The sequence below is a fragment of the Parasteatoda tepidariorum genome, chromosome 10 (assembly GCF_043381705.1).
Source record: "Parasteatoda tepidariorum isolate YZ-2023 chromosome 10, CAS_Ptep_4.0, whole genome shotgun sequence".
In the NCBI taxonomy this organism is placed as follows: domain Eukaryota; kingdom Metazoa; phylum Arthropoda; class Arachnida; order Araneae; family Theridiidae; genus Parasteatoda; species Parasteatoda tepidariorum.
In genome coordinates, this window is record NC_092213.1 from 1,914,043 (window position 1) to 1,927,539 (window position 13,497).

At 29.9% G+C, this 13,497-nt stretch overlaps 1 protein-coding gene across 1 annotated transcript in view; it reads right to left on the reverse strand.

Moving 5' to 3' along the window:
• LOC107456876 (testis-expressed protein 2) overlaps window positions 1-13,497 on the reverse strand; it is a 29,393-nt gene that overhangs the window by 14,224 nt on the left and 1,672 nt on the right. The window contains exons 2-5 of the mRNA XM_016074846.4: window positions 11,542-11,786; window positions 8,943-9,573; window positions 8,087-8,331; window positions 885-983 (exon numbers count right to left, since the gene is read on the reverse strand). Coding sequence (XP_015930332.2) covers window positions 885-983; window positions 8,087-8,331; window positions 8,943-9,573; window positions 11,542-11,786 — 1,220 coding nt within the window. The remainder of the gene's footprint in view (window positions 1-884; window positions 984-8,086; window positions 8,332-8,942; window positions 9,574-11,541; window positions 11,787-13,497) is intronic.

The following is a 13,497-nucleotide window of genomic DNA, read 5'->3' on the forward strand; positions in this document are numbered from 1 at the left end:
TTATCTAAGGTCCCAATCCAATGTCTTTGAACAAAGCAAGAGTGAGAAATAAAACAGTCAAGAAATTAAAAAAAAAACAGACTTAAAATTTTTTTTTAAAAAATGAAATGTGAGAATACTTAAAAAATAAAATACATTGGGGATAGTAGAGACTGCAAAATGAAAAGTTTTTTCCTTTAAATTTAAATGCTACCTGTTTCCCTAACATAAAAGATATTTTAAACTAATTTTCTCAGTAAAAAATAGTTGTTTCTTTTTCTTTTCTTCTAAAAAAACTCACATTATTTTCAATTATAAATGTTCTATTTGAAAATTTTTTTTGGCAATGTTCACTAAAATATAAATAAAAGCAAAAAATTTAAATAGTATAAATTAAAAAAAAAGTTTTTTTTTCACACTTCACATTAAAATTTTGTTTCATATGTTTGTTAGAGAAACTTGTGGCTGGGATAGCTTGGTTGGCAGGGCGCTGGACTCACGTTTGCGAGAACGGGAGTTCTAATTCAGTGGGTCCAAGACTCAGTAAATGGTGACAGTTTAACTGTGCACGTTTAATCTGTTGGGTCACAAAGCCCTCCGTGTTCTAATAACAAATCAATACCTCTGGGGGTACTGAATTTGAGATTGGTGGTTCTCTGGTTCAAGTCAAATTATGATCTGTGGATGAATGGATGTATGAATGGGTCCGCCCTATAAACGGGTGAGTCATAAGTTGAATTCTTGGCCATAGATGGCGTCACAGGAAAACAAGAACAATTGCACCCCCTCTGCCTTAATGGCTGACAACAACAAAAGAAAAACTTGTATGCTTTGTTTACTGAAAAAAGTTCTTTAACAATAAGATGATGAGAATTACAAGGAAGGGATCAATGAACAATAATAACCTTTCTTCAGTTACATCCGGAGGTTCTGGAGCAGGAAAATCTTCATCACTTGATGATTCAGCACTATCCTCTTCATCACTGTTGTTGTAAACTGGAGACCTGAATAATATTCATCTTATGAGTTCAACATTTGTAAGAAGTTATATTTACAAAAATACAAGAGTCAGAAAAATGCATTTAAAATTAACAAAAATCAAGCTGCTATTTTTTAAAAAAAAAGAACTGTTTTTGCTGGTTGTATGATGTCAAATGACTAAACTTTTGTTGTTCGAAAGAAATTAACGAATTACAAATCAATCAATTTTAAGTACGTTTAAGTATACATTTCGTATAAATGATTTAAAACAGATGAATAAACTCAGATATATAAAACATGAATAAATAAAATAGATGAATAAAAATAGTAATATGCATAACAATTCAAATAATATCTCTATATATGGATGGTGTTTTCTACACTAGGGTGCACTGCAAGCCCTTTACTGCATATACTTCAGAGTTACTGTTTCGGGTATATTTTGAAGCCATCACAATGTGATCATTCTATTTTGATACCCTTGTGAGTAGTATTTTTTGTACACCTGTATTTGTTACCTGACCTATTATTTGTGTTTAAGAAAATAATCGTTTTAAGAACTATTAGTTGAAGACCTGTCATTTTAAGACGTAATAATAGTCATTTGAAAAAAAAAGAATTATTATTAAACACTTCATACTTTGCCAACAACATACCAACTTCGAAATTTAAACCTAAATGATAATTTGTATGAACTTAATCTCAGTGCTTGTACAATAGGCTAACACTTACTTATAGGCTAATATTACAGACATGTGATTGCAGGAAGAATCTTATATCTGAAATTTTTTTCTCAATGTGTAGTTTTTTTATTTTATTAATGCTTAATTTTTTTTCTTCTTTTTCTACATAGAAGATAAATAAAAGGCTGCCATTTTTATGCACATAAGTAAAATTTACGAAATTTAAAGAAATTTTTTTTTATCCATTAAATTTTTTTTCTCATCAGAAATGACATGCTTGACATTATTTTTGTAGCTAAATACAACTATACTTCTGAAATGTAGTCACTATTTCACTATTTTTACAGGGGAGAAATTTGTTCGAGAAATTGAATTACACCCATGTTCAAAATGGTTTTGAATTAAAAAATTTTAAACATGAAGAATTATTAAGAAATACTTATTTAAGTTTACATGAAAAAGTTTGTTATTCTAAAGCATTTTTTACAAATTTGTTCTTCTAAAACCCTTAATTTTTCATACCTTTCTCGACAGCGAATATTTAAGAAGTGCCAGGAAATTATCAAACATTTGCTATTTTGTAAATTGTTTAATGCTTTTATACTTCTTTTAAGAAATAAAATACATAAAAAACTACTGAGAATACGTTCCTTTCCATTGAAATAATAAAAATGTTTCATAAGTGTTCAGTGCAGGGAAGAAGTAAAAAGGACCACTTAGAACATCTTTTGGTTAATCATAGGATTTTTACATTCTAGGACTCATTCTTAATGGTTTAAGAGGGTGACTTCAAATATGTTAATTAACTAGTGCAGGCGATATTTTACGTTATGAAATCAGACACAAAAACATACTTAGTTGCTCTGTAATTAAAAAAAAAAAAAATTACTGAAAATATTGAGCATTTGACTTTTTAAAATTTGATCCATTTTAAATGCTTATTTAATATTTCATGTTTTAACCTTATAGGCACGTATTAATAAAAACTTATACCTAAAATGACTAGAGGGGCTCTAGTGGCTACTGAAGTATTTTGGCAGGTACCCCATCCCATAACCCCAGGTAAGTTTGGGCATAAGGTACCCTTTGGTAGTTATGAAAAACACCAGTTTCATTAAAAGAACAGGAGTATTTCAGCATATCTAAAATTATTATTTATAGAGAAAAAGAAATTCAATTATTTAAGAAAATCATGAATAAGCCTAGTAGCGAAATTTACGGAGTCTAACTGTAGCAGACCTATCCACAAATATTCAAAATTGCATGTGGCTTCAAGGCAATGACAGAGATTATTGTAAAAATTCAGCTTGATCTAACATATACAGTGGAAAGGTCCATATCTGGAATTCGGCAAGTCTGGAAAATAGATTTTGCTGGATAATTGGTCTTCAAAGTAAACAAACAATCATAGATCCTTATTCAATAAAAAATAATGAATAGTTGATAGTTAACGTCATTTTCAATCAACAACAAATAAATCCACGTCGTTGCTTTATTTTTCGCTGCATTTGTTACAGACATCCAAATGTTTTTTAAACTCTTGATATTTTAATATTCCATTATAAAATAATGCAGATTCCTAATCGCGGATTTTGGTTAGTAATAATATCTCGATCCACTTGATTAGCGACGATTCCACAGTGAATCCGCATGGTTTTGATTATAGTTTTTTCGGTAGTCATTAAATTGGATTTTCACTTGGTTTTGAAAATTTCAATACAATATTATTTCGTTTGGTAAATTTCTAATCACCCATTTCGTATTCAATTATTGACGGTTTACCCGCAATCCGAATTGGATTTATGATCCCATTTTTGTCTGTTATTGCTACGGATTTTCATAGTTTTTTTAATGCTAGACTATCATGTACAAGACATTTTGAATCACACATTTGTAGAATTACTTTTTGATGCACTCGATTTGTGATGATTTTTTTGCCAATTGCAGTTTTAACACTTTGGGATTTCCACATAATTTATAAAATTTTGATTTCAGTTTTAATGTAATATTTTTACAATCTGCATGCTTTTGAATTATCACTTAATGACCTGCTTTAGCCATGACAATTTCTTCTCAAATCTGCAATTTCTTTCTAAAATGTGAAATTTTTGCACACTCTTAAATTAAGTGCAAGATTTTTGGCGGTTATAATTCTTTTATGCGAGACGTTAGAAAAAATCACATGATTTTTTTGGGTTGTAGGGACACGCCAGACTTCGTTTTTGTGATGTCCAATTTTTTTCCTTCATATTATAGCAGCAATCGGATTAAAATTCAACAAAAATTGGAATTCTGTAAAAATTATATAGAGGTGGAATCTCATTCCTGCTTACTTTTTTTAAAAACATATCCTGTAATTTTTCTACATATCCGGTAAATTGTTTTGTTTGAATAGGGTAAAGAATTTTGTTTATTTTGATTGTTAAAAAGTATACGGAAAAGAGACCTTTCCGGATATTGGACTTAGTACTGAATTTAGCAGAATTTGCAACAATTAAATATAATAAAGTAATACATAAAAATTCTATACAATGATACTTTGGCTTTACCCAAAAGAAGAAAAAACGTATGCTCATACTAAGCCTAATAAAGAAATAAGATAAAAATGTAGGAATTGTAAATGACAAAATAAAATCTTATCATTTTGAAAGAAGCAGTTAATAGAACTGTAATTTACGGTGTTCTGATTTGCGCATATTTAAAGTTTCTTCCAGGGTTGGCAAGGTTTAGGACAGAGTGGATTAATCCACGGTTTAAACTGTCCTGTCCAAAACCCTTTTACTCAAATTATGTCACAATTTTATCTGAATATTACTTAAAAGGTAAAATAAACATGTAACTAATAGCATATTGATATTTAAATCTACTAGAGAGTATTTGTTTTTAAAAGTATAATACTTCATTAATATTGTTTGACTCTTCAATTAAAACATTAAACAAAGGAAGATTAATCAGTAATCAAATTCAATTGGTCCTCTTAACATTCGATAGCACATAACTAATTTAGCTGCTGTATTCACACCAAAACGGTTTCTAAGTTTTGAGTGAAATACTCCAAAGTTTGAAAACATCCTTTCAATTGATGCTGAGCTTGCTGGGCATGAGAGTAGAAGAGTGATGAATTTCAAAATGTCTTCGGAATATTCCCCAAATGATATTGATTTTTCAATAGCCGTCCACCATGTCACTGGTTCAATGGTTCTCCCAGCTTCTGTGAAGTAAGTTTTCGGAAATGGTGCCGCTTCAGCTTCATATGCAATCAAAAGAGAAATGCATTCAGGGAATTTGTCAGTTAAATATGACCGAGCACTTTCTTTTTGCATATTTGACAAGCCTTCTCCTTTTTATTTAGGGTTTAATAAATAGGTCAAGTAATGAAATGCCTGCATTGCTTGAGCCATTCGCTTTGAAACTTCCTGAAGATGGGGCTGTAAATTGTCTTCTTTAATAAGTGTTAACCATACATGGCATGCTTCATCTAAAGTTGCAGTGTCACTTTGCAATCGGTCTAGTGTATCACCAATAGGTTTTAGTTGCAACATTAAATCTTTAGATTGTTTAAACAAATTGTAATTATTTATCAGATTTTCTATGTCCCTATCAATAAGCTGCTCATCTTCCTCAATTATATGCTGATAGGCTTGTCTGTTTTTCTGGTAAGTTTCAATACAAACCAACTGGCTCTTCCATCTTGTATCCCATGGCAGTTGAGATTTCACTGTATTTACCATTTCTTTCAACAATACACTTGGTATGTGATGATTCCGAAAATATTTCTGCACTTTCATTATGTTTTGTATAACTTGACTTGGGGTAATGTGCTGTCCTAATAGGTTTAGATAATGAGCACTGCATCCATATACTACTAGATTACTGTCATTCTCCAACAAAAGATCCTTTGCTTTTTCCATTACCCTGGCATTATCTATTACTACAGCTTTTTCATGGCAATTGAAGTCCTCTTTCGCTTTAGTGATGGCATCTTGTATCACTTTTTGTGAAATTCTGCATTTTTAGTTACAGTACCTGTTTCTACGGAATCTAGAAAATAAGATTTTCCCTCACTATGGATGCAAGTTGCTATAATTGGATCATTATGAATGTTACTCCAACCATCTTCCACCAGAGTGACTTGTTTTCCTGCAATATTTTTCTTTGTTTTACTCATTACTTCTGCAGATACTTGGTCTAAAAGCTCTCCAGAAAGTGCTTTACGATTTGGTGGAGTACATCCTGGACGTAGGGCTGAAATCAATTCATTAAAAGTGTGATGTTCAACTACCGTAAAGGCTAAATTGTTGGCATAAAAAAATGTTGCAACAAGTAAATCTAAGCTTTCTGTAGTACTCTTGCTGATTTTTATGATATGAGAATCTAAGCTTTGCTGAGTTTTAAGTCTCGTCCTCTTTTGCCTAGATTCACTTATGATTTCACAATAATTTATATCTTTGATAAAATCATTGTCCACTGCTTCAGAATTACACTCATTAGTGTTCTTGTCTGTCTTTTGCAGCTGACAAGACATAATGTGTTTTTTCATTCTTTCCACTTTTGCCAGTTGAATATTTCCACAATATTTACATTTTGCAAATTTGCTTTTTGGTTTATCTTTATTCTCCACTCAGAGAAAATGTTCCCACACAACATCTGCTGGTCTGCCACCTTTGTTCATTTTCAATATTTAACTTTAATTTGTTTTCAAAAAATAAATCAATAAGCAAATGTTTTTAACCTTCAACTTTATGCATAAATTAACAACAAAGAAAAATACTTTAAAAATTCTAATTTAAACTAGATCTAACTATTTTTTCTCTTTGTAAAACTTAAAGGAAATGAGAACCCTGTCTAGAACCAGTCAGATTGTCTAGACTTTCTATGATCCCTTTAGCTTGACCTTGAATATCATTGTTCATTATTACTATAGTTTTGTTGGTGAAGTTTGACCTTGCCATACAGATTAAGCTATTAGGGACTAAGTGATTGGTTAGTCATAAACAGGTTTATTTATCTATAGTACTATTTAAGAATACTTTTATTTCATTCATGTTCATTTCTTTGAGCATAGTGGTGATACATCACCAGTGTCAGTAACTGAAACTGATGTTATGCCCCTCAAAACTGTTAATACATTTTTCAGTTATTTTGTATTTCCAATTTAAACTAATATATTTATATTAAAAAAAAATTTAAAAATAGATAACATTTTTATCATCCTGTGATGCAGAAATTATAAAATTTTTTAAAAAAAATATTGTGATAAGTAAAAAGTTAATTTTTAAAAAAATTTATTATTTTTTTAAAAAAATTATTATTATTTTTAATATTGCATTATTTATCCTTATGCAAAAACATAATTTATCAGTATTAAAAGCATATTTATATTTAAAGGATAAAGTATTCACTTTTGTTGTTCAATGAATTGTGGAACTTCAAAAATTATAAACTTTTTCCTATTACATAATATTAATTTCCTTTAATAAGTTAAAGTAAATTGTATAAAAATGTAAAATATTTATTGATATATGTAATTATGATGTGTACAATGGTTACACATACAGAATTTTAACCTTTTACCACAGTTCAAGGTTTTGGACAGTTTTACTCAGTTTAGGACAGTTTAAGACAGTAAAACCCACGTGTCATGTCCAAAACCAGTTTAGGACGTCCAAAACCCCAACCCTGGTTTCTTCAATACTATACAATCATAAATACTTAGTAGTCAAAAGCAATACCCAGAAAATTGAAAATGGGTTTTTTTCCAGTATAATTTTTTTTCTTCAAAAAAACTATTTTTTTCCCTTCTTTTTTAATCGTTAATTTTAATGGTCCTTACATATTATCCTTGCAGCCATTTTTACCTGAGTTGAAAAATAAATTTGGAAATGGTTTAACCCACTGGCGGTTTAGTAAAAGGGCAAAATTGGGAGAATGTTTCTTCCCTATACACTATTTCTCTATCTAATAATATGGGAAAACCGGTTTTGCTATGCGGAGAAGACTGAGGGTTAAATTACGACTTTTTACATGCAAAACCGTCAGTGGGCTAAATTTAAGCATTTTTTTCAATAAGTTATATTTGTATTTTGTCAATTTCTTATAATCAATTATTATATCAAAATAAATTTTAAAGATACTCTGGCATTGATGCTGGTGAAAATGGTTGATTACGCAAATACCATTTTAACTCATTCTCAATCTAAAATCTGAAGTGGAAAATAATTTGTAAATGCTGTGCTGGTTTCTACTAAAGGGTGTGTATAAGTACAATTGAAAAGTCAGTATTACATTTAATCAAATATTTCCATTAACCAAAAGCGAATAAAATATCATAAAATTTTGTATCTCTAATGTATTCCTTATTAAATTAATTATGATCCTATTTTAAGATTGTGAATGTTCAATTGATCTTCATGCAAATAATCTGGGATGTTGAAAAAGCATACCTAAGATCTTGATTAATACTTTCTCTGGACACTTCAGATAAGGAAAGGTCACCTGGATCACACCTATACCTCAGCAGATTGAGTTTTGTTTCTAAGGTCATTTGGAATGAGCCATTGTATGAGACATCAATATCAATCCAGATGCCTCTGTGATCAATAGTAGGTTCAGATGCTCTATGAATTTTGGGCAATGCAGTTCCCAGATTGATGTCTTTTATGCTTAACTCTGTTAAGAAAACAGGCAGCTGAAAGAGTATTAGTATATTTTACAGAATGATATTAATTTGTTGCTTAATTTCCTTAAGAAAACAGGTAGTCTTTTATACTTAATTCAAATAGAAGGAAAAAGATAATTGAAAAATAATATGTTTTATGCTTAACACTGCTAAGAAAAAAGAAAGTGAATCCTCTTGTTCAGCATATATATATGACACACATATAAATATATATAAAATTTCAAGAATTTTTACATCCTGTTAAAGAATAAAAACGAAAATAAATTAAGCATAGATTATATAATTCCAATTATCTATTCTTCAAAAGTTTTAATAGTCAGAGGAAACAGAAGAAAAGTCTGCCATCATATATACAAATAGGAAAATATATTTAATACCTTTTTAAGGTTGTTTGCCAGTTAAAATTAATGCAAATTAAAAATAATGCAATATAAATATGTTTTGACAATTCGTCAAAGCAAACTTTTAATTCATAAATTGATTTTTTTTATTACAGAAATATTTAAAAAAAAAAATCTGAGATCAGTTATTTACCGCTAAGGATTGCTATAACTATTTGGAAACAATAGCCTCTTCGTGTAATGTTTACAATTAAATAAATTAAGAAAGAAAATTCATACCTTCAGTTTACTCAACTTTTTTCGAATCTTCTCAGCTACACACTGGGCCCACATATCTTCCGTCAAAAAATCAAAAAATAAACGCCCGATCAATACATTTAGCCATGACATACTATTCAGGGATGTAGATTTTGCACTTCCGCTCTTTTTATCTTTGAGGTTCACCAGAAATGGGTCTGAGCGCAGAGGAGCTAATAAGCGTGACATGTACAACTCAAACTTTTGTTGCTTTGACATGGACAGATCCACAAAATCTTCATTTTCTAACGAGTCTATTTGTAAAGAATCTAACTCTGCAGATATTGTTCTCTTATTTTCTAAATTATGAATTTCGCTATGAGTAAGGTCTGGGGATGATAATGGGGAATGGTTTTTTAATAGTTTTATTCTCGATGCTTTTTTAAATCTGTAGTACCACAGATCCTTATCTCTGTCGGTGCGAGAAAAGAGGATTAAGATGACTTCGTTGTTTTCGTTGGTGCGTGGTGTCAGTTTTTTCACAGGTGAATCTTTTTTAGTAGAAGGTTTGGGAGTTGAGTTAGAATCATTTGCATCTTTAGTACCACTTGATGGAATGGATTGTTTCGGATTTGATACAGTCAAACAAATGGGATATTTCTTACTCCACAATCTACATAAAAAAAAAGGAATTCATATTATAGTAAAATAAAGATTACAATCTTGTAATTTAAAATAAAAAATGGTCTTATTTTGTCATGTATCAACAACAATTATTAATCAACATAACAGTTTGTAATACTAAACTTGAGCAAACAAAGCACAAACTTGTAATATTTGTTTATAACATCCTTTCTTAATATTATTCTCTACCATTATTATAATTTAATTTTTCCCCCTCTCCATGTAACATAAATGAGGGTTAATTCCCTAAAAAAGACCTCCACGAAGGCAATTTTCTATCCATACTTGATCGAAGAATTTCCTTGTCTTCTGGATTAGGTTCAAAATTACAAGGCTACGAGTTGAACTTTGGTAATCGAAAAACTCAAAATTGGGTCGGATGTTCAACAACGGTGATAAAACTCATTAAGGTCTCTGGAATAAAAATTTAAAATATTTTTAAAAAAACCCACAAAAGTTCATCAAAATCCTGCTCAGTTTCATTACTTTAGAGTTGTACAATAGGAGACAAATTAGACGTAATTAAAAACAAATATAGTCAAACTTCGATATAGTGCATTAATTCAAATGCTATAAGTTTCGGGATATGGAAAATTGTGTTTTAAAAACGTCAAGCTTGTATTTACTTCAAAAATCTCAGACTTCAAAAAAATATTATACTACTATCTACGTTTTTTTTCTTCAAACTTACACTTTGCTGAAATTCTTCAGTTTTGTTCTTTGCCTGATGTATCTTTAAATGCTGTTACCTTTTTGATCATTCTTATTCTTTTCATGAATCATCACATACTTCTCTACAAAAACGTATTCTCATCAGTAGTTTCTATTATTCTATATTAATTAAACAAATTCTTCCCAAATTTTTAATTAAATATACATATCTTTAAGGTTCACTCCAGTGTAGGAGCCATTGTCAAATGTCAGAACTATCACCTACATAGACAATAAATTTGTTGCTTGAAATATTTACACATTCTATAATTTATTATATTTGAAAAAAAAAGAAGGGATTTTACAATTTTTGTGGAAACTTGTAGCAATACTGCAAGAAAGGGATCAACAAAATCACATGAATTGATCGTAAATTTTAAAAAGATTTTGCACATGAATGTAGCCTAAATGATCACAATCAAAACAAGAAAGACCAAAAATCGGCAAACAATGAGTATTTGCAATAAAATCGTGAATTGAGTATACAAAAGAAGATAACTGTAAATTAGACTTGGACTTAGAGGTTGGGCAGCTCTGACGAGCAGGGCACATCGACCAGAGGTCTATTGTACCCAAACCCTAAAATCATGATTAGCATGAAAGCCCTANAATTCGAAACAAATATGTGGAAATAGCCAGGGGCGATTTTGAGCCCAAATCAAAATTCCGGAAAATTCATGAGTTAAAAAAAAAGAACAGTTTAATTGAAAAAAATTTAAACAAGATCTTTTTCCCTTTTCTCAATATTTCTCAGTTCACTTAAAAATATTTAAAATTTTACACATACCTATACCATTTACACAAACCTGAAGAAGTAATTAAAACTTACAAATATGTCTTTCTTTCTTGAGTTTATGATTATAACAACTATTTACTGATAAAAAATGAAAATAAATCATGAATATGAGCTTATAAAGTATCTCTCTGGCTCTCCCTTAAAAACAAATAAAATGAAGTGTGTTTTTAAGTTCCACCTTTGAAAATTTGTTTTCCGGAAACTTCTGTGATCAGTGATTTTTTGAAACGTCTGGACCTTCGATCTCTGGAAACTTCCGGATCACTGTTAGCAAAAATTCCGGAAATCCGGGTTTTTTCCGGAGCACAATCAGCCCTGAATAGCTGAAAAACTATCTGAAAATGACGTGAATCGTTCAGACATTTTTTCCAACTAAATATAGATTTAGAAAGAAAACTTTTTTTTTCACGAGTCTAGCTTTTAGAGGTGATACTGTATGCTCATGCTTACCTTTTTCTAGCTAGTCCAACAGGTAACAATTCAACAGTAGCTGAAGTTATATCATAATGTTGCTGATGAATAAACTGCCTGTCATAGCGAGGCTCATTGTACATGGCACGCTTGGGAATGTTGGTTTGTGGATAGGAAACTCTTAGATAGGAGCCATCGAGACGGACGTAGATCGAGCGAGTGCAATTCACATGATAAGTCTCTGGATTATACACAATGTCACAGGGAAGTTCATTCATCCATCCCTTCAAAACAAAAAATTTTTAAAATTTATTCTTTTATTGAAAATTGAATACAATATAATAATAAGACAAGATTATAAAAAATGCACACATAAATGTGAATTCAATACATCAAATGCCCATTTCTCAAAATTTCTACCTAAGATATTATTACGTTAAAAATTGGACTACTATTTAATAATTTTTGAATATGAGTAACATTAACTTCACCATCATTTAAAGTACTGTCAAACCAGTTCCATACTTTTCTTTGGGAAAAAGAATTACTGGGGATATTTCCCTATCATGATAAACTTGCGGATTTAAAAAAAACAAAACATGTAGATGTTTACCCAGGGGTGGCTATGAGTTATAGGTACCGTTTGAGTTGGCTCCTTTCTGAGATATTTTTTTACATTTCTCGCGGACTGCTGCCCGGCTTGGCGATTATTCTGATACAGATTGCCTTACGGAATTCTCAGTTTTAAAAAAAGCGAACTAATGAGTTTTTAATAAAAAAAAACTAAGATATGGCTAAAAAAAACCCCTTTTTTTAATGAATTAAAATTGGATAAGGAGAATTTTTTCACATTGGTACCTATTTGCAAAAAGTATCTTTGCCAAGACATGAAAGCAGGGGTCTGTTTAGAAGAAATTTAAAATATCTTTTCACAAAAACGGACCCTTCACACAATATTTTAAAACTTAAAAACTGATCCTTCATAAAATAATTTATTTTTAATCGGACTCTTCACAAATTTGTTATCTTCTTCATTATTGTTTTGTTAATCGAATAAACCCTTCCCAGGAAAGGGGGAGAAAAACAAACGTAAACGAACTAAGTTTTGCCTTCGTCAGACGCTTCTTCCTATATTAGTTCGAAATGAATATTCTGTGTTCAGCAGCATAGGCTAAATACCAAATATTTGTATGTTGCATCTTTAAGTAGCCGCAATTTCTGTTTATTTTTTTTTATTATAATTTTACAGTGTTGAGCATAATCTTCTATTTATTTACAATTTAAAAGCTCCTTGAAAAAGTTTTTCGCAAAAACAGGACCCTATTTGTACAAATTCACATTCACAAAAGCAGGCCTGGTTGAAAGAATGTGACTTAACGTTTATTTTACATTTACAAATTACGAGTAATTTTTTCACAATTTTACAAAAATGGACCTTTCACAAAATGTCTGGACAGACCCCTGGAAAGGGATACTCCTTAGTGACTGACGTCACACATTGATAGGTTCTCTTATTTAACCTCTTTTTTATCAATCAATAAATATTAAGAAAACTTCTAAAAAAACTTTGATACTTTTTAATAGTCTACTATTATTATACATATCAGAAAAGCTAGGGAAATTATAAATGTTTTATTTAGAATTAAAATATAAATTGTTAAACATAACATGGAAATAAATATATTTTAAATTTAAAATTCTAGTTTTTTAATAATTAATAATGGGATTATTTCTAAAAATAAACTTAAAATTAACAGGAAAGATGGAAAGTACTTTGGATATAACATAAAGGAAGTGGAAAACAGAGGAAAAGCTTATGACTGATGTTCCAAATAAAAGCGATATTAAAATTTTAACACCTATATTTGTTATTATTGAAAAATACTTAAAAACTACAATTTTTGAACATATATCTGAAATAATTAATAAAAAAAAACTAATTAATTAAAACTAATTAATGCCGAAATGCTATTAAAAATTTCTATGATATCATTT